This window comes from Prunus mume, linkage group LG4 (assembly GCF_029339155.1).
Source record: "Prunus mume cultivar Tortuosa linkage group LG4, ASM2933915v1, whole genome shotgun sequence".
Taxonomy (NCBI): domain Eukaryota; kingdom Viridiplantae; phylum Streptophyta; class Magnoliopsida; order Rosales; family Rosaceae; genus Prunus; species Prunus mume.
Genome location: NC_142701.1, coordinates 15070947 through 15092477, shown reverse-complemented (window position 1 = coordinate 15092477; position 21531 = coordinate 15070947). Strand labels below are relative to the sequence as shown.

At 37.6% G+C, this 21531-nt stretch overlaps 4 protein-coding genes across 14 annotated transcripts; 1 reads left to right on the top strand and 3 right to left on the bottom strand.

Moving 5' to 3' along the window:
- The first annotated feature begins 6 nt into the window (after positions 1–6).
- LOC107881017 (uncharacterized) lies at positions 7–3451 on the top strand. 11 transcript variants are annotated; one of them, XM_016793981.2, is made up of 6 exons: positions 7–401; positions 573–689; positions 1383–1444; positions 2277–2383; positions 2488–2575; positions 2984–3451. In XM_016793981.2, the coding sequence occupies exons 2-6, from the start codon at positions 668–670 to the stop codon at positions 3020–3022; spliced, it is 318 nt and encodes a 105-aa protein (XP_016649467.1). In that variant the 5' UTR covers positions 7–401; positions 573–667; the 3' UTR covers positions 3023–3451. The 11 variants fall into 11 exon arrangements, 2 of the variants coding, with proteins under 2 accessions (XP_016649467.1, XP_016649466.1); XM_016793980.2 differs by having other exon boundaries at positions 15–401; positions 2966–3451; XR_016125888.1 differs by lacking the exon at positions 1383–1444 and having other exon boundaries at positions 14–401; positions 2966–3451.
- Positions 3452–4837: 1386 nt separating this feature from the next.
- On the bottom strand, positions 4838–8284 carry LOC103327397 (exocyst complex component EXO70A1). The gene has a single exon (XM_008229714.3). The coding sequence runs from the start codon at positions 7084–7086 to the stop codon at positions 5092–5094; it is 1995 nt and encodes a 664-aa protein (XP_008227936.2). The 5' UTR covers positions 7087–8284; the 3' UTR covers positions 4838–5091.
- A 218-nt stretch (positions 8285–8502) lies between these two features.
- Positions 8503–15606, bottom strand: LOC103327399 (uncharacterized). Its single transcript, XM_089049689.1, is given in 4 exon segments — positions 8503–10488; positions 12195–12288; positions 12387–13225; positions 13228–15606. Coding segments are annotated over 2 exon segments (2502 nt in total). The 5' UTR covers positions 14909–15606; the 3' UTR covers positions 8503–10488; positions 12195–12288; positions 12387–12404.
- Positions 15607–15797: 191 nt separating this feature from the next.
- On the bottom strand, positions 15798–20601 carry LOC103327400 (coatomer subunit beta-1-like). The gene is made up of 4 exons (XM_008229716.2): positions 18304–20601; positions 17662–18174; positions 16794–16879; positions 15798–16287 (listed from the first exon to the last, which is right to left on the bottom strand). Exons 1-4 carry the CDS (start codon positions 20353–20355, stop codon positions 16083–16085), a joined length of 2856 nt encoding a protein of 951 aa, XP_008227938.2. The 5' UTR covers positions 20356–20601; the 3' UTR covers positions 15798–16082.
- Between the last annotated feature and the right edge of the window lie 930 nt (positions 20602–21531).

Here is a 21531-nt window from a genome sequence, read left to right as displayed (position 1 = left end):
CCTGAGCTCTCTTCTCAGCCCCACACCCTTCCTCTTCATCCCAGCCCATCTCTCTCTTCCCGTCTCTTTCCCTCTCTCTGTGTCGCCGCCACCGTCATCATCACAAGCACCGTCTTCGACGGACGGTTCTGATGCCTCTCCCGTCGGATCTCTTAGTAAGAGGTCTTATGGTTACCCTGTTGAGACAAAGAAAGTGGAGCATGGTGGTAGTGCAATGGGTGGACCGCATATTGCAAATAATATTGGGCGGAAGAGGCTCTTTGGTGAACTCACACTGGTACTAGTTCAGTTTCCTTTGGTGCATGAGAGAAACATGTATCCTCAATGCAAAATTATCTCACAGGATTTCAAAAAATCAAACTTCACCAAAAATGGTGAAGACTACTCAAAGCCTGGTATCGGTATGTTCTTTTCCTCATAGATCATAGTTGATATAAGATAAATTTACTGTGAATCTGAAGCCTGTGCTAGCTGTGAGGATTGAATTGTGTGATAGATTGGATTTTGAGAATCAACTTCCTTTTTTCCTCCCTGAATTGGTTAGAGACTTGTTTTGAATATCTTGCCCCCAGGAAGTGCTTGATGTGAAACAAAGATTGCACCAAATTGAAATGGAAATGTTAAAGCTTCATTCGAAGCAGCTAGCGATGGAGAAAAAAGATGGAAAATGATTCATTTGTCGAATTCTGGTAAAGCCTCTGTGTAACTTGGATCAATTTGCTAAAATATGAATCTCATTTCTACATATAAATGCTTTCAGTTTTGTTCAGAACTACAATACATGTGTGTGTGCGTGTGGGAAAGTAGGGGGAGCAGGTGGTTTTGGGTGGATGTGTGATAGAATGAAACTATAGCGATGGTGTTTACAAGCTCAGTACCTGGAAAAAGAAAAAAGCTTTTGATCTCTGTATGGGCCAGTGTTCTTCTGTTTCTTTGATTTTTCTTGTCTTGTCAGCTATGTAACCTATATTTTAAATTTTTTGTTCATAAACAGTTTATGCAGGAGGCAGATATATTCTTTTTGTTTTTTTTCAAAGAGGCAAATGTAGCAGGATAGTGTAATGTATGTCTGGAACTTCTTCAATTATCTATGCATAGGATGAAGGCTAACACTATAATGTGAGGATTATTCACATAAGGTCTTAATCTGATTTTGTGCATTGTTATGGATTTTTCAATTTTTAAGCAAAGTAAAATTTTCTCAGAAACACAAACATGTTATGAAGAATATTTAACCATTATAAAGACTTGTAATTAGGTCTCTAGGATTTCTTCTGCTCTTCCTCATTAAAATGCATATTTTTCCTCTCTTGACTGATAATCATTTCATTGATCTAGCTTTACTAACTTTTCTGAAATCTAATGCACTTGTGCACTTTGAGGTATACTACAGGATTCAGAGAAAAACATTGAGGTTGACTCAAGAACTGTATTAGTAACAAATGTAAGCTATTTGTGTATGTTGCTCCTTTTTTCTCTTTTTTGGTTGGTAAATACACACACCTAAGTAGTCCCAATATAATTGAGCATTGGTTTTCTCACTAAATTTATTGTTCCTTGTCTATTAGTACTTGTTTTCTTATTATAAATATAAATTCTTCTCCACAACTGTCATTTGTTTTTGTTAACAAAGCTTATTGATGGACTTCCTCTGATGACTGTCGCGTACCTTGGAGATGGAATCATATGATAATTTAGACACTAAGTCTAAAAACGTTTTCTCGGACATTCCATATGGGGATTTACAGTACCAATCCTCATTGAAGGGTTTTTCACACATTTATATTTCTATGTTGTTTGGAAGTTTAAATTATTTGAGTTATTTGCTTCAATCTTTGTTTTAAGTTGAAATACTTTTTGAACCTTAGAAGATGGCCCTAGAATACGTAGACTGTAATTGAGAGAAACATTAAAGCTCACAATATTGTGATGAGAAGAGCCTGACTGTATTGCCAACAGAAAATAATTAAAGGAAGGTATTTAATTGGTTGGATTGTAATTCTAAGTAAAGCAGTTGATAGTAAAAGATGGAAACCAGAGGTGTGTGCCGATTCATGCCTGTCATCTTCACTTTGAGTTCACTTCTTAGTTAATCTAACCAGAAAGCAGGGGTTGTAGAACACTTTTGTTTAAATAAAGTGAAAGGTATTTATGATTAATTTCCATGGAGATATTGCTACTATTCCTTCTGATTTATTTAACGTGTTTTAAATTCTGCATTTGTTGTTCAAAATAACTCATAAGCATACCATGTACTATTTGAAAAAATAAAACAGATACGTTTTAAAGCAACTAAAGAAGCTTTGTCATTGTTCTTTGCCAACTGTGGAGGGGTTGTCAATGTGGTAATGCTGACAGACATATTAACTGCTAACCGACAAGGGTAACACTTATTTAGTCATCTATTCTATATCTGAGAAGTACCCAAAGTCTGTTTGTATGTTTTATCTGTGGTTTGGGACAGTTTTATGACAATTCTATTATCAGGGCTGCTTATGTTACCTTTGCTAACGAGGAATCTGTTGACAAAGCTGTGGCATTGAGTGGGACAACATTTTATTCAAGAACTGTGAAGGTGAGCAGTTCCTTATATGTCTCAAAGGATCAATTAGGTTATTGATCTGGTAAATTACAAGAAAAAAAGTGGGAAACCTAAAAATAAACAAAAAATAAAACAGAACGAAAGAAAGAAATAAAAAAGACGAGAATAGGCCTTATGGAGATTAACATGGTTGAGAGTGGTAAATCTGCTACTCAATTGTTCTTACTTTGTCCATGTTCACATGGTTGAGAGTTTCTAGTTCTGATCAAGGAAAGATTTTATTTTTTTGTTTTTTTTTATCTTTTAAAGAGAATTGAATAGATAGAATTCCTCTTTTCTTTGACAAGCTCTTTTATACCCGTGTCTATCCCTCATGTTTCACATTCTATCTCTCTCTCTTCTATTAAAATTTTCCAATTAAAGGGCACAAGATGGGTACAGATTCTGTTAGTCACAAGGATCTTATTGTATTGGTGCTGAGGAAGGCAGAAGCAGCTTCTGCGGCAACAGCCCCAGCCCAGCTTTCTCCGAAGCCTTTCCACGTACATGGTAACAGAAAGGCCATCCCCAACAAACCACGGTATCCGAGCTCTAGTCTTCAATGGCGGAGATAGCCCAGCACTGATCCGACGGAAGCAGAACCACCATCAGCTCCAGCTAGTGTCGAAATTGTTTCCTCATCTGCCCCAAAACATCTTTCTGATACAGACAAAGAGGGGAATGCTTCGTCAACAGAGCGTGCTGCAACTCAAAGCACTTAATTTCCAGAATGTCATCATTGGGATGACATACAGCTTACTAACTGTACCATACTAAATAACCGGTGGTCAGGGGGCAGATTAGGTTGATCTGTAAAATCTACTTCTAAACTTTTGAAGGCTGTTTTCTATTTCATTTTTGTTTTTTTTACGGTCTGCATGCCTTTTCTTTCACACACACCATCTCCGATCTACCACTTCCTCTTTTTTCTTTTCTTTTTTTGGGTCAATTACTACTTCCTCTTTAGGATGGATATAGAGGGTGTGCATAACTGCACAGCATGAAAGTGTGCTGCATTAGTTTGTAAAAATAATTCGACGGCTTACTTTGTTCAGTAATTACATATAAAGTTGGGAACTTCTCCATTGCGAAGTCAGAAAATGCGGAGTGGTTACGGATTTATGTTTTTGACCGTGGGTGATTTTAACCCTTCAGATTGGATATCTTTCTTTTTTTTTTTTTTTTTTCCTTCTTTCTTCCTCTCCCCGAGTTCAGTCCTCTCTCTCCTCTTTCTTTTTTTATTTCCTTTCCTTCTCTCTCTCTCTTTTTTCTTCTTCTTTCTCTCTTGCTTTTCTTCTTATCAGATAATTTGGATGAGAATGTGATGTCTTGATTTTTGTCCATCAGATTGACAGAATTTTGACTGTAACGACAGGTTTTCATAGTACTTCTGTATTATTGGGTTGAAGTTAATTGAGGATTTCAATCCCAAAAGGTACCCTGCAAACATAGATAAAAATCATTTGTCTAAGTTTGAATCAGAGGGTTCTATAAGGTTAAAGACCGGTCTTTCTCCTTAGCCTCCACAATCACTGTAAAGCTTGCGACGAAAATATATATGGGGTTTTTTTCAATCAAGAAATATCCATGGTTAAGGAGAAGCTTATTACCCAAGAACATCATATATGAATAAAAACATGGGGCCTTACCATATAAGGACAAAGAGGAATGCACGAAGACAAAATGGTACATCGTCTTCAAATAAGAACAAGCCGGTCCAGTTATTATGACCATGTCATTTCTGACATTGGCTTGACAATGGGTGCATTTTTTTTGTTAAAATGATTGCTCTCTAATGGAGTTTTCTTATTCATTTTTTTGCTCTTGACATAAGAAGAAATTGGAGGAAAAACATGAAATAAAATGAAGCAATGAAACATGGACAACCTGCCCAACAGTGACATCCAATAGGTTACTATTCAAGAGTGACATCTATGAATGTTACTTTTAAATGGACCAGAATAACCTTTTTTTCCTTTTGCTCCAACCGGAAGAGGAAAGCTTTAATTGTTTGTACTAATTAGACTATTTAAGGCTTGAAGTGGACTTTTAACTAATTTTCTCTATATAAAAAATTAAAAGGAAATCCACAAATAATCATTGAAATAACAAAAATGATAAGCTTACCACATTTTTCATACCATAATTGTACCACCTCTCTAATAGAGGTGGGCCCCATTGTATTGGTGGGCTCCACCTCTATTAGAGAGGTGGTACAATTGTGGTATGAAAAATGTGGTAAGCCTAGCATTACTCTTGAAATAAATAGTAAGTAATCAGTAGGTGTAAATCTATACAAACGGAATCCTACATGAACACAAGTCTAAATCTATACAAACTGAATACTACATCAACAAAGGGCTAACTAGTTTTTACCCTCAACACTATTTGTATCACATTATAGACTATATCAGTTCGGACCCGCTTGTTTAGACGGCTCTGGCCTCTATTAGATGTATGATCCTACAATCTAAAAATGTGATCCTTCTAGCATTACTCTTTCTATGAAGTCACATTGCCGTGAGAGATACATGTAGCTGATTCATCACGACGTTTTTCAGTTTACCAATAAAACGTATATGTTTGGTGCTGGAATACTTGCCAATCTTGGGCTGAAACAGGGAGCTCAGCATCTTCTCCAAGCTTTGTGCAGTGTGTTTAATATACTTGCTACCACTTGCATCTTGTTCAACCAAAACCCCATGCTTGTGCATGTAGCTCCTGTAAACGGGTACAACTGCCTGCACCAAAAGTTGGCATACCTTCTGCCTTAAGCCTTCGTCAGATATGACCCAATTGGAGTGCTTCTTGTACCTTTCATCAAAAGCTTCATTGAATGCCTTGAGCAGCTTGTTATCAAAATCCTGGTGATCAAAAGGAAAGGAAATTAAACCCTTTTGGCTTAGAAGAGGCAGAAGCTTTCCCCAGCTCTCTCTCAAGTAGAGAGCTGCATAATAGTCCTTGTATTTCTCATGAGCTTCTAACCAAGAATCTCCCATTATATCCCCAAGATGTGTGCCTTTCATTTGGCTGAAATGGCAGTGATTGTTCATCATAAAAAGGTAGGAGAGGGAGATGTCCTCATAGGCCTTGGACCATGCATCCAAATTTAGCCCAACTTCCTTCATGGTACTATAAATCTGATGGGAAAGAGCATCATCATCACCATCATCATACACATCTTGTTTCCAGCTTTGATGGATCTGCAAGACCTGGATCAAGCTTGACCTATAATCATCTCCTAGCAGTTTATTATAGTAATTAGTTATAAAGCTTACTAGCCCGGGAACGCCACCATCCGAAGGAGGAGAAAATCTCCTTTGCAACTCCACTTGGCTAGGAAGTTCCCATAAAATCTCACAAGCCCCAATAACAACTCTCTTGATTAAATCCCTTGTCAGGGTTTGAATTTCATCGCAGGCCTTCCCACCAAAGAGCCTGTTAAAATTCAATCTTAGATTTTCCATAACTGTAAATATATCTAATAGCTTCAAGAGCTTGATGGGGTCCTTCTTCATCTTGGTGACATTAGTTCCAAATTGGAGGAATGAAGCAAGTCTAAACTCTTGAGAAATTCTTGCAAAGCAGCACTTCCAAGCATCTGATCCTACCTTCTCAAAGACATTGTTGCAGAGTTTGTACTCAAGCTCAAGCAGATGCTTCACAACCAACTCCAAATGCTTCCCCCATTGGTCAATGCAGGAGTCAATGCTCTGCCTATCAACAAACTCTGTGATTTCTATCTCAAGGTAGTCCAGATCAAGAGCCTGCAAGCTTCTTCTAGCACTCAAACTCCGAGCTTCAGTGTACACGAATATGCACTTTTCAAGCCGATCAGCAGCATTCAATCTCTCAACTATGGCTTGAAGCTTTTGAATTACAAGCACTGATAATGGTGATGAAGCAATGCTGGTGATTGTAGTAGCACTGCTTTCCATTAATGAAATTATGAATTCAGCTTCAAGTTCGTTGAATGCCTCATTGAGAAGCCCTCCGTCAAGACGAGCTGAACCCTCGATTGCATGCAACTCCTGTAGAATTCTGAGAGCTTTCTTCACACTCAAAAGGCTTCGATCATTGGCAAATGCACTGCCTTCCAAAAACTCAACAATGTCCTGCAGCCACTGAGTTGCCAGCTCACAGTTGTCAGCAAGAAACCTCAATGCTTCTTCAAGCCGTTTGGTGGCTGAAAGATAAGCAGGAAGATCAGAACATGATGCAAAAGAGAGTGACTTCTCAAGCTCTCGAACGACATCATAGGCTTTGAGAACAGCAGCAGCAGGGCCAATGGCACCATTGATTTGGTCCCTAATTGCAGAATATCCACATCTTTGCATGGTGATGGGCCTCATTGCAGCTTCCAAAGATGGCAATCTATGCTTCATGCCTTCCAACCTAGACCCAGTTTCATCAATAGCTGAAGAAAGAGCAGTAGATTTCTCTAGACTAGCCTTTAACAATTGCTGGGTAGCTTTGAGTTTCTCAAAATTTTCAACATCAGCCATTGCCAAAAGAAGTATCTATCTATCTATCTTTCTCAGAATCCCCAACAATTGACTGAACCTTTTATAGTGTACCAAGAATTTAGAAGAGTGCAGTAAAAAATTCTGTCATGGTTTCTTCTACACTACTCATTTACTTTCCACCAAACTTACCAAATCAGATAAAGAGAATAACCATATTCAAACCAACCCTCACTTGCAAGATAAACACCACATAAGCCTCAACTACCATGTACTGAATTTCCTTGGTTCTAATACTTACTTACAAACAAACAAGCAGAACATATTAGGGACCCCAACCACCAAATTATATACATACATATAAAATGTACAGATACTTACTTCAAAACAATCAGACTATCTCTTCTAACTTGTGTGGAATTCTGGAACTTTAGTCATTTCGTACACAAATTCTTGTATGCAAAAGAAAGATTTAGGGCGCTGTCCATAAATTGTTTGCCCATAATTAACTTCCCAAAAGTCCTCCAAATTTTGTTAGAACATCATTAATATAAGTTTTAGGATGATGAAGGTTATGAACAGTTTATTTTGTGATTTATTTTTTTGGTTTCTTTAAGTAATTGTTTCTTTTGCGTAACTAGACTGCTGGGTGTTTCTTGCTTTTAAGATACTATGAGGTCAATTATTGAGATTATGCGTGCGCCCACCTTCACTTCACCTTTATTCCGGAAGGGGGAACAAAACAATGTTGTAGCAATGGGCAAGGAAGCTCACTAATGTTTTTCTTTTTGGTCAGTAAACCTTAGGAAGCTCGCTAATCTCTGCTGTCTTTTACAAAAAATCCAGCCTAAACCCTCACTTAGAAAGCTCCCGTTTAGTTTGCAGATTGAATTTCCTTGAATTGAAATTCCCATGTCTAATCTCACAAGATGAAAATAGAGGATGTTCATTCCCATATTTGAGAACACCGGTAAATGAGAACCAGAGGAAAAATCATTTTTACCCATTTCCACGTTTGATTTGTACAATATTATTATGAATGAAAAGTTATCATTTTTACCCATTTCCATGTTTGATTTGTACAATATTATTATGAATGAAAAGTTATTTAGATTTCCAACAATGCCCTCGATTAGTTTTTCATTTTACTTCTCGTTTGTGTGAGTTTGATCAAGTTCCTCCAACCTCCTAAAGACTGTTTAGGTTGGGTAGGTAGGGGGGTGTGGCTGAAGAGCAAATCACATGGGATCGAAAATTTAATCCGAAAATCAAACTCTAGAAATGCAATGGTGTCTGAACTTTGGGCCCATCAAATTTTGTGTGGTCATTAATAAATCTATTAAAATAATGAATAGCAATATCTAACACAAAGCTTAATAAAAGAAAATGAATCGATAAACTTGATATTAAAATATGTGACAGGCGAAACTTGCTGGGGGTATTGATAGCAACAGCAAATACAAATTGAAAACATGAAATGTTACAATTAACAACAGAAATGTATACAGTGGGCATCACTACAAATTTACTTTGAATATATTGTGGATAGCAGCAATATGTCCTAAGAGCATCCACAGTGGGAGGGTGTAATTTCGGGGGTGTAAAGCCATTTTTACATCCCCCAATACACCTCCAGGGGATGTAAATGTGATTTTTGCTCCATTTTTTCTCACATTTTCTCATGTAAGTCCCACCTGTAAGAAATGTGAAAAAAGATGTATATGTGCATCTAAATTTGCATCTCATGGTGGTAATGCAAATTTACACTCGTTTACACCTCTCCATTGTGGGTGATTCCGATTACAAAGGGTGTATATTTAGCGTACACCTTATTATACACCCTCCCATGTGGATGCTCTAACTATCCACTTACTGGGAAAAACAAAAAAGCAAAAGAATTCTATAACAGAGGCAATCCTCGGTAAAAACACGAAAATTAAGTGCAAGTCAGATGAATATAGATAGGCCTCATGCTGCAAGCAAACTAGCACTAACAAAGGTTCAAGCAAGAATAACAGCTGCAAAATTAGGCTGCTTGTCCAATCAGAGGCCGCCCTTCTGTTTCAAGGTGATCTTGTACCCAAGACTGAAGGACAATGCCTCGAGTCTTGCTTCTAATTCTGATGTATCCACTGAGCTTACCATCTGCTTGTTTCTCAAAACTCACATTCACCAAAGTATCCTCCCCGAAAACACTCTTTGGGTACAGATTGGCAGCAAGGACTCCACATTCTCCTTTAAGTGTCGATCTAATGCCCAATTAGCCAGGGATGAGCAGGAATTAATGACCACCAATCATCCGCCCAGAAGGCGTAAAGATTTTAAAAAGAAAATACGCTTACTCAATACACTTACTCCTATATGCATGTTACACGTATTTATGCACCTATGGAAAATGTCAATATTGAACTGTATTTTGTTTACATTATGACATGGTGGCTAAGTTTTCACGTAAAAGTTTGGATTTGTGTAAAGAGAAATAGAAGACATAAATTTCAAATGATTCTCTCTGTCTAGTCATTTCAACATTCAAATTCATAAGATTCCATCTGAATTTAGTTTAACATAAATTGTACTTAATTAAAATTAAAAAGAAGATTGTATTGCATTTAATGTTTCTTGGTGATGTAAACACTGTTACAAACCTACCGTTTTAAATTCGTCCATCAAAATGGACCATAAGTAAAGCTGAGATTGTTTTGTCTCTCAAGAGTGATGCCGCTTCTAAAAGGTCAAACTTACCATCATCCAGGATATCTAATCTCTGATTGGATGGTATCCAAGTCCTACACTCTGAAGAAAAGAATAAAAGAAAAAGGAGAGAGAGAACTTAAATATAAAAAGGGGTTGAAATCTCAATTCTAACAATTCCAAAACTACACTTCTAACCTTTGATAACCTATACTGCTTCAAATCACCAACTGAAAGATTTCTGAGTCAAAGGTATCCCAAGTGCGACTCATAGGAATAATTGTGCACAATAGGAAAAAAACAAGCTCATTATTTTAAAAAAAATTCTAAAGCCAGGGTTTGAATGCCCAAGGTTATGAAATAAAATGTCCCTTCCCCTGTATGCAACACATAATTTTTTGCATAGTAAATTTTTGTTTATTCTTTCATATGTACACTTTTAGCATACCTTCAGAACAAGTTATCTAGCCTTCATGAACCACATTATATCAAGAGGGAATGCACAAAAACATATGTTGCAGTAAATCTTCGCCCAAGAAAAAACAAAAACAGTTGTTGCAATAAATCTTGAGTGCAATACCTGGGATTCTGCCATATCTTGATGTTTCAAACATTTCCTTAAGGCCATATCAGCGAGCTATGTGCCTCATCAACAGAGTGAACACGATTTAAATCTGAGATGGCTGGTGTCTAATTTTCAATTTTTTTCTTCAAACAAAGCCAGTTCCAAACTCAAATACTTACAGGTTGCAACTGGTGACAAGCATAAAAGTTCGTAAGAAGTTATTAATATAGATCCTCTAATGTAAAGAGTTAGGACAACCTTATGATGAATACTAATGCAGTAGAACATTTTAGATAGAAAATAAAGGATATCTATATAAAAGTAGTACTATAGCCACACTATTCAATGATACTTTAGCAGTTTCTTAATTTAAGGTTTTACGTTTCTGTATTCTACTTAGGGGGATGGGGCAGGGAAGATAATGATAGAAGTGAGCTCACAAGTCTAATTTTTCTGAGGGATGCCAAGGGTCATTAGTCATGACTCACAACTAGTGATCAAAAGCCATAAAGGCCAAGACTACAAATCAGAGGCTCTACTTTTGTTTCTTAGAATGGTTAGCCTTTGACTTCATAGTTCCTATGAAAACCTTAGGGTTTGTTGTGATTAACAGAGATATGTTTTCCTTTTTCCCTTTCAAGGAACACATTTCATCACCAGCTAAATATTTCATTGTCTCATTGCACTCTTCAATATGTCAGCATGTATTAAAGTCAAGACTACTCAGATTTTGTATCAAAGAAGTACAGAAACGTTGAAAAAGATAGAGCTGAAGTTGGCAAAGTAAAGATGCCAAAGATTCCATTATTAGAAACCAGCATGAACTAAAAATAGTAGTTCCGCTATTTTTATACATTTTGAATCTCCATTTATGATCCCCTCGAAATGTTGATCAGCCCACAACCATGGGCTAGAAAGAGCAATAAAAGTTTGGTGAAATTACGTGACAGAGAGATACAAAAAGACAGGTAAGGGATTCCAGTCTACAAAACCATTACAATTATATTAAGGCTCTTTTCTCAGCATGTTCTAAAACAGTAGTTCCAGTTTGTAATCACAATAAGGGCTTCAAGAAGAAAAGTCTGAAATATCCATAGAAATTTAAATTTTGCTCTCTTTGACACCACACCATAACTGCTTCTAGCTTTAGTACCAATTGGTTTACTTAAGAGGGAAATAAGGGAGACGAATATGTGTACATAACTATCATAAAGGACGACAATGTGAAAACCTTCCAGAATCAAGTCAAACAAGCCTTAGATTCCTTAACCAAAAGAAAATAGCATATATGCTATCCACCTTAATCCAATTTTATTTTCTAACAAAGATAGTTAAGAATCAGACAACCCTGATTTGTAAACAGATGGTAATTATATCATAGGTGCCCCCAGCTCAACACAGTTACCACCTATGCAAAGGCCCAACAACACTATGTCAAGTTACAATAATAGTACTATTAATGAGAGGAAATGGACTTAAAAGTTGATTCATCAGACAGACTTGACATAGGAGCTGATAGGAGCTAATAGGAGCCACATACATTGAGAATTTCAATCTTACAACATATAATGGAAATTTGTCATTATATTCAAGTGAATACAACTTGACATAACTTATTAAACTGCTAACGGATGACACTCCATAAGTACATGGCATAGTGAAAATCATAAATGAGTTCACCAAAACAAGATGTTGCTAAAAGAACAAGATGAAAAAATGACATGGTAAAAGAAACAATTATGCTCAGACCCAAAAAGAAAAGCAACAATTATGAACTAATTATTTTCATCCTAACCAATAACTATAAACTCCTAAAAGCAATTGAATTACAAGTAATGAAACAATCTTCAAACAAATATGATGCAAAAAATGAATTCTGTACAGATCTACCAACCTCCCATGTTCAAGGATCATTTTGGAGATGGTAAGGAGATGTAACATTTATCCCATGGTCTACAGTCAGCAGTATTAAGAATAAGAATATGCACCTGCACATTAACCATATTACTTCAGAACAAGATGCGCAAATTAAATATGATAACTTTTTAAAAATAAGAATTCTTCATGCAGAAAGTAAACACCTAACCTTTTGAATGTTTCCATATCATTCCTGATTTGCACATGTAGTGGGCTGATGCAACCCATGAACCAATGTTGTATATGTAATCTCATCTAAACCTACACCTTTACTGGACATATGATCACATACTTCAAAAGCTTCTTCCACCATCCTTTCTTTGCAAAATCCATTTGTTAAGGCATTATAGGTAACGGCATCTGGGGCAATTCCCAATTTTGCCATCTCGCATAGAAGTTTAGTTGCTTCTTCCATATTGCCTAGTTTAGAATACCCATCAATCATGACAGTGTAGGTAATCTTATTAGGTTGTATGTTATCTGAAGACATCTCCAGAAAGGCACTCCTTACTTTATCCATTTGGCCTAGCTTACAATAACCATGAATCAGTGCAGTGTAACAAACAACATTTGGCAACAAACCATCCTTCCTCATTTCATCCAGAAGGCATTTTGCATCCTCAACATTGCCAATATTGCAGAGTCCATGTATAAGAGAAGAATATGTGCCACAAGATGGTTGAATGCCCTTCTTTTTCATGTCACAACGAAGACCAAGGGCCGCAGTCATATTCCCATCTGTGCAGTATGCTCTGATTAGTATATTATAAACAACTGAATTTAGTTCCACTTCCTTATTCACCAACTTACTGAAGAGATTTTCACCCTCTTTCATTCTTCCAGCTTGACAGTACCCATCTATCATCACCCCATATGTATAGACATTGGGAACAAGACCACGATTTTCACACTCATCCCAAAGTTTAATCGCATCATCCACTTTTCCCATATTACATAGGCCATGCATTAGCAAATTATAAGTATAAGTATCTGGTTCAATTCCTTGTTAGCCATCTCTTCCTTAAGCTTAAAACCTTCCTCCACTTTTCCCTCCTTGCAACAACCCAAGATAAGTGTGTTGTATGAGATTCTATCCAATACCAAACCTCTTTCTAGCATCGGTTTGAGTAGCATAACAACCTCTTGCATGCTACGAGATTCACAAAGTCCATGAATTAGAGCATTTGAGGTCGCTGTGTTGGCTGCAACTCCTTTCTCCCATAGCCTAAACCAAAGCCCAAGTGCCTCAGAATGCTTTCCATCTTTACAGAGCCCACCAACCAATGTGGTAAGCAAGCTATCACTGGGCCTAAAGTTTCTTAATAGCATTTCAGTAGTGAATTTTAGTGCAGAATCAAACCTAGACTTCATGCATAACCAGTGAATAACCGAGAAACAAACAGCTTGGTTTATGGATAAACCACCAGAGAAAATCTTGTCTAAAACTTGCTCAGCATGATCAAATTGATCACTTCTACAAAACCCCTGCAGTAGAGAATTAAGAGTAACAGAATTGGGAGTTAACCCATTGGATAACATATTATCCCTTATCTTTAGTGCCTCACTAATATTTCCTGTTTTACAATATCCATCGATCAATGTGTTATAGACAACCTCATTCGGGACAAATCCTCTGTTGCACATTTCCTTCAAAACACAATTTGCATCATGAAACTTCTCCAGCTTTATCAAACCATTAATGAGCACACTATATGTTATAAGACTCGGGCCCACATTGTTTTCTATCATCTTCTTTTTAAACTGGAAGGCCTCTACTAATCTTTTGCTCTTACAGAGCCCATGAATAATATTATTGTACGTAACCACATTTGGGACAATACCCAGCCCCTCCATTTTCGAAAACAAACCTATTGCATCATCAACCTTCCCTCCCTTACAAAATGCATTAATCGCAGTAGTAAACAAGTAAACATCAGGAGAAACACCTCGGCACATAACTTCAAATACATCATAACTCTTATGAAGTTCGTTAGCCTTCACTAAAGAACTCAACAAAAAGTTACAAGTCTTCAATGATGGAAAAACACCCTTTTTAGAAAAAATTACAAACGCATCAATGGCATAACCAAAACCCATATTCTTGAATTGCGTACAGTAAACATGAATCAACAAATCCAATGCCTGAACCCCAAGACCTTGTGTGGACACGGTATTCAAGTCTAACATGGCAATGGCAATCTCCATATGCCTTTGATTGTGGTTAGCATATAAAACTGGCACATTCCCATCAATCAAACGGATCAAAAGCAATCTCGCAGGCGATACAAGATTCGAAAGAATAAGCAGACGAACTAAAACACAAAAGGATCGTGCAGTAAACTGAAACTTAAAAGATTCAGAAGCAAAGTAAAAGAAATGAAGAGCTGTTTTGGGGTTCACATTGGAGCTAATGGAACAGAATACCCTATCAAATTCTTGAGATGACAAAAGGGGTATCAGAGCTTTACATTTAGAAGAATCCAGAGATGGTTTTGAAAGAATAGAAGATACCCAGTTGTGCAAACTCTGATTGGGAGGCTGTGGTTCCTTCGGAACCTGTAATGGTGGCGGTTGAGGAGGCTCTTTGGGGCGTTGGAGGTTGCAGGTAACGCACGTTAAGGGGCGGTTGATGCGGAAGAGAAGAGTGGGTTTCGAGATTGAAAGCCTTCTAAGATCCATAGTAAAATGCATGTAATTAGTTGTTTTGGGTCTCTGGATTTTGTGGATTTTACTCAAGGGTTTATGCCATTGCCACTGGCGGAGCCACCATGGGGTCAATGGCAGCCATGAAAATGGGCTTGAAGGTCCCTACCCCTTAAAGTTGCGCAACAGCTGCTCAACGGAAGTCCAGAGAAGGAGAAGGAGCTAGCCGTCGTCGAAGGGTTTTTGTCAGCCTCTTTGTTAGGCCATCAAGTCATTGAGGATTTGTGCTGGGTGAGGAAAATGGAGGGGCTGCGTTCTGGGGATGGTCGAGGAAGGGTTAGGGTGGTTTTTCATTTTTTCATTTTTCTTCTGTTTTTTTTTTAGTAGTAATTTTTACTTTGAGAGCCTATTCCTATTAACAATTTATCGAATATTTTAAACATGTTTGCTAATATCACTTTATCTATTTTTAAATTTATTTTTGTTTCAATAGCTTTTTCTTTTTTGGTACTATTAATTTATTTTTATCAAATAGCTATTTAGGCGCTTCGTACACAAATTGTTTGCCCATAATTAACTTCCCAAAAGTCCCCTAAATCTTGTTAGAATATCATTAATATAAGTTTAAGGATGATGAAGGTTATGAACAGTTTATCTTTTTATTTATTTTTTTGGTTTCTTGAAGTAATTGTCTATTGGGAATCGTAAAATTAATCCGAAAATCAAACTCCTAGAAACGCAACGGTGTCTGAATTTGGCCCATCAAATTTTGTGTGGTCATCATTAATAAATCTAATAAAATAATGAAGGTCCAGGGAAGTATCAATTGATAGAAATATCTAACACAAAGCTTAATAAAAGAAAATGAGTCGATAAACTTGATATTAAAATTATGTGACAGGCGAAACTTGCTGGGGGTATTAATGGCAACAGCTAATACAAATTGAAAACATGAAATGTTACAATTGACAGAAGAAATGTATACAGTGGGCATCACTACAAATTTACTCTGAATATATTGTGGATAGGAGCAATATGTCCTAACTATCCACTTACTGGGAAAAAGAAAAAATCAAAAGAATTCTATAACGGATGCGATCCCCGGTAAAAGCACAAAAATTAAGTGCAAGTGCGATGAATATAGATAGGCCTCATGCTGCAAGCAGACTAGTACTAACAAAGGTTCAAGCAAAGAATAACAGCTGCAAAATTAGGCTTGGTGTCAGAGGCCGCCCTTCTGTTTCAAGGTGATCTTGTCCCCAAGACTGAGAGCAATGCCCTGAGTCTTGCTTCTAATTCTGATGTATCCACTGAGCTTACCATCTGCTTGTTTCTCAACACTCACATTCACCAAAGCATCCTCCCCGAAAACACTCTTTGCGTACAGATTGGCAGCGAGAACTCCACATTCTCCTTCCAGTGCCAATCTAATGCCCAATTAGCCAGGGATGAGCAGGAATTAATGACCATCAATCATCCACCCAGAAGGCGTAAAGAGATTAAAAAGAAAATACACTTACTCCTATATGCATGTTACAAGTATTTATGCACCTATGGAAAATGTCAATATTGAACTGTATTTTGTTTACATTATGACATGGTGGCTAAGTTTTTACGTCACGTGTGCTACACTACTCCACTTCCATCAATTAGGTGCATTCTACCAAGCACTGGTAACGTATCACACTTGTAAAGGTGACCAACATGGCACTGCCATTGACAACTATGTCAACTTCTTAAATGATTGTTGTAGAAAATTATATCATATGTATATATATATATATATGTATGTTTGTATGCTTGCATGTAAATAGATATGTATGATTCTGTGCATCATGAAAAGAATAATTTATTTCTTCAACATGTAAATAGATATGTATGATTCTGTGATTCTGTGTATAATAAACATGGTTAATAGAGTCCCAAAACTTACGGTGTAGTCAGGCACTTCATGTTAGTCGCTTTAACAACATGATTCAGAAATTCCTTCTCGTCCTGAATAACAGTATTTACAGCAACCTGGGGAAAAGAGTGTGTTAATGCATAGTAGAATCCAAATGCATCTACCAAGGAAGAGCAGGGGTGGCAAGAAAGAAATTGTAAACTGACATATAAGATACACATTGCTTGTGGATGAGAACCCAAACAAAAGTCCACAGTAAGGAAATATTATCAAGTTATAAAAAATAAATCATAATTAAGGACATCTCATTTGATGTGAGAAAGAAAACACAGGTCCACAAGCATTAGATATGTAAAGATGATGCATGAGCTAACACCCAAGGATGATTCAGAACCAACACCATCTACAAGAGCCTCCTTTATCCAGCAGTAATTAGATAATATGAAAGCAATTACCCAAGTTGCATCATGTATGGTGCAACAACCATACAACGTATCCACTAGCATGAGGCCACTGATATACTACTGAATCTATGCCATTATAAAACTCACAACTATCATTATAACCATAATAACAGCCACAATAATTATTATACTACAGCTTAATTACCGGCACAGCATCATCATAATCATAACCAGAAACATCAAACAATTAAATATCAATGAAGAGGTTCATCATATAAATGCATGTCTTGTAAGCCATATTTGAACATTGGCATTCGTGAACATAAGCATTACATGATCAATTGATGATAACGTAATTGGGTTCAAAGACATCATATCCTTTTGGGTCATTGTGAAACCATTTCAAAGAAGACGCACCTAATGATCATATCCATGAAGCACAAAAAAGAATTAAAAATAAAAATAAAATGCAAAACCATATCAAATTACTGTACCTTGTTCTCCCACTCAAACTCAGCCCACATTGTCCTAAATGACACGTCAGCACATGATGCAGGAGAGATGTAATCCATTATATCAATATGAATGTCATTGAGAACAATAACTGTTCTCTCAAGCACATTTGAAGAAGTATCGTATACAATGTTACCGAATATAACTCCCGTTTCAGTTGAAGAGACCTTAATGTTTGCCTTTATCTGTTTGCTTGATTCCGGAGCTAGCGTATAGTTTTGTGGACGCTCAACAAGTTTGAGATCACCCATTGTGGCCAACTCCAAGCACAAATTCTGAAGGGTTTCTTTGGTTCGATTGATGACGGTAACATCAAGAACAATGTCATAATGATTAACTGTTACATAGGCTTCAGCATAAACAGGATCACTGAATCCTGTGAGCTGAAGAATGCGGTTGAGTTTGTTTGCATCATCTCTATCCTTTGTGAATTCTCCAGTAGCACGTTTGAGATCATCTTGAACCGCATCTTCCAACTCGAGCTGGCTCAAACCCTGAAAAAAAAAAAAAAAAAAAAAAAAAAAAAAGTGTACATATAAAAAAAGCATCCAAACTACATGGTGAAAACAATGGTTTTAGCAGTCTATCCGAATTGAGACAAGAAAAGCCTAATGCTACCTTACCTTTCTGCTCTTAAGGTGGTAGAAATCAATAAGGTCATCTGGTTGTGCACTCAATATCTGAGCTTTAGCTTTAGTTTCCTCTGTTTCGAGGAGTTGCTTATCTGCAAGCATTTTCACAAAGCTCTGTCTGCATGACTCTAGCCATATCTTCCTTACTTCTTCACCTTTATGGCATAGTAACCTGATGCAAAGAACTATTCTATCTCGAGAATCATTATCAATTGGATGCGGAAGGACCGAGGATTGACCCAATTGAAGCATAGAGACCATGATCAACAATGCCTGTGTAGTTGCCTTGTTCACTTCAGCCTTTGAAGGCTGAATCTCTTCCAATCTCAAAACCAGCTTTGTTAATGTGCAAGCTACAACTGTCTCAAGGAAAAAATCACCCGAGAGAATCAATGATCTCAAGTTCCCCACAGAAGCCAAAGATCCTTGAACCAGGACAGGTGCAGACATAGCAGTTTCCAGTGCAGCAGACTGGGTGGCATAGGTCCCATCTGCAAGGATCACAGGCCTCCTAGAAGACACAGTGGTCGAGCTTACCACCTGAGAATTCTTCGTAGCATCTTGTGCCTCTTTTTCCTCAGAAGCTGTGTAAAATGGGAGCTCCCCAAGACATTGCTTAATGGTTGCAATCCCACTCTCAACTTCAGAAAGCGAGAGACAATACTCCCCGATAATCCAGAGGGAATGAGTGCAAACCCTCGAATTGCGGATCTGGTAGAAAGTATCTAGCAGCCTCGTTGTTATAGAAACACGGAGCTTGGGGTTGGTTTCAATAATCTCACGCACAAAAACAGCCACATCCAGGGCCGAAGCAACATTGGTATCGCCCAAGAAATCCATCAGAGGATGCACCACCGTGCTTGCCACCTCAGGAAACTTAACTGCGCATGCATATATTGCTTGCACTAACATCTGTCTATACTCCCCATTCTTCTCAAGCTCCCCACTCTGAGTCTTCACGACCTCCTTCTTCAACATCATCACAACCTGATTAATATTCCTGGGCGTAATCAAATCAAGCACAATATCAAGAGTCTTCCTCCTAATATCCACATTCGGACTTGACAGTGCCCTCAGCACATCCATAACCAACTCAATCATAATCTCCCTATGCGAAGCCTTGAGCTCACTAATCCTATCCAGCAAAATCAACTTCACATTGTTATCGCTCTGCGACAACAACAACTGAGAATAAGTGTTGGCAGCTGCTTTTATGGCTGTAGGCGCCGAAGACAACGACACAAGCGTTCCAGCGCACTCATAAACAACGGCACTCGACGGTGCATCCAGCAGTGATATAATAATCTTAATGTACTTGGATTTCTCACCCTTATTCACTCTACAGACCTTCTTAATCAATTCCAAGACGACCATTTGGAGCTGTTCACCCCACTCAATAATCCTACCGATATGTGTAAACAAATAATGCACAGCCCTATCTTGCGCGCAATTAAAGAGCATAAGGAAAGCATTTCGCTTACTGGAAGGGTCCTGCTCGGAGGCCAAGAACCGGTCGATGATCTCCGGCGCGCTATCTAGCAACGTCTCCCCCTGCGGAAGCCTATACACGAACATGATCGCCAGCACGGCATTTCGTCGAACAAATGGGTGGCGGTGCTCCAAATTGGCGAGAATCGAAGGGATCAGAGGCTCGATGATCTCAGCCTCGTTCAATCGGCAGAGAAATCGCAGCGTAACGCCTCGGATGTATTCGTTCGGGTGCTGAAGATTGTTGCGGAGGTTCTGGCAGATGAGGATCATCTCTGGGAGGATCTTGCCTTTGGAGTTGGTTTTCTCTACGATCTCAAGGTAGAGGAGGAGGAGCTTCTGGACTGTGTGGTCCTCAGAGGGCAGTACGTATCGGATGATGGTGATGAAGAGCTGGGGAATGGTGTCGCCGTTGAGGAGGAGCATGATGGCCTTCTTGAGGGCTTCGATCTTCAATTCGACGTCGTTTCCTTCAAGGGCTTCTTTAATCTCGTTGGCTAGGGCTGGTGTGCCTTTGTCGAAGTGGACGAGGAGAGTGCATGACTTCTCCATCATTGGCGATCCGAATCGGAATTGGATATCAGGGAATCAGAAATGCCGGATCTAAATGAGAGAAATGAGAAGGAGGAGAAGAACTGAAGAAGAGATCTGGGTTTGTTTTGGTGGTGGTGGATCCGATTTGGTGTCTGGTGTTGGCTTTGGCTTAGATTGGAAGTGACTACTGCTGAATTTATCTTGTGTTGCGCTGAATCATCTATCAAGTAGAAAGTTTGGTGTTTGAACCTTTTAAGGCTTTGATGTCTATACAATTTGGAGAGTTTTAAATCGGCCCGCGACGGCATAGCGCTGGTTTTTGGGAAGAAAATATATTTCATTAAAAAAAATACAAATTTATAAATAATTCCAATTCTAGACATGTATTTATAAAAAAACTCAAACACTATTTAAACATAAAAACACACCCAAAATCAATTCTAAAGTCAATTTTTTGGGTTTGTTTATAAATGGGTTTTGAGTATATGTAATGATGAGTTTTGGGTGTGTTTATATTTTTAAATAGTCTTGGGTTTTTTACATTTATTTCTCATTTTGGGTGTTTTAGTAAACTCCCTCAAAAAAACCCATGAAACATACAGAGTGAGAACCAGGATAAAGATTCAAGAATTAGTGACAGGCCCAAAGGGCCCAACAAGAAAATAAAACAAGTGTGGGGCCTTGCTAATAAAAATACGGAAAAGAAAGGTAACAATATAAAAGGCAAGCTCGCAACAATACAAATGATTTGAAGTTAATTGTATATTTTTTTATTAAAATAAAGAAAATGGCTTGATAATTAAAATAATTTAAACTAATGTCTCTGTCTTTCCCTTCAAAAAAATAAAAGTCACTAAAAATATTTTGGCATATAAAGCTTGTGGCCATCCTTTACAAACCGATTTCGTAGCGTAGGGAAAATCCTACATAGGCCAAACGGGAAGGGAGAAATTTACTTTGATGTTACCCACAAATTAATTATGATTATTATTTATACCATATTTGTTAAGTTCAATAAACATTTGATCAATAAATGTGTTACGTGTAACATTATTCTTTTTTCAAAACATATATTATTTTGTTCAAAAACTTGGAACATTGATCCGTGACTCGCATCAAATTAGTTGAGCAAATTAAACAAAAGTCACTAGAGATATTTTATAGATTATGAATTATAATCGTCTCAATTTAGAGACA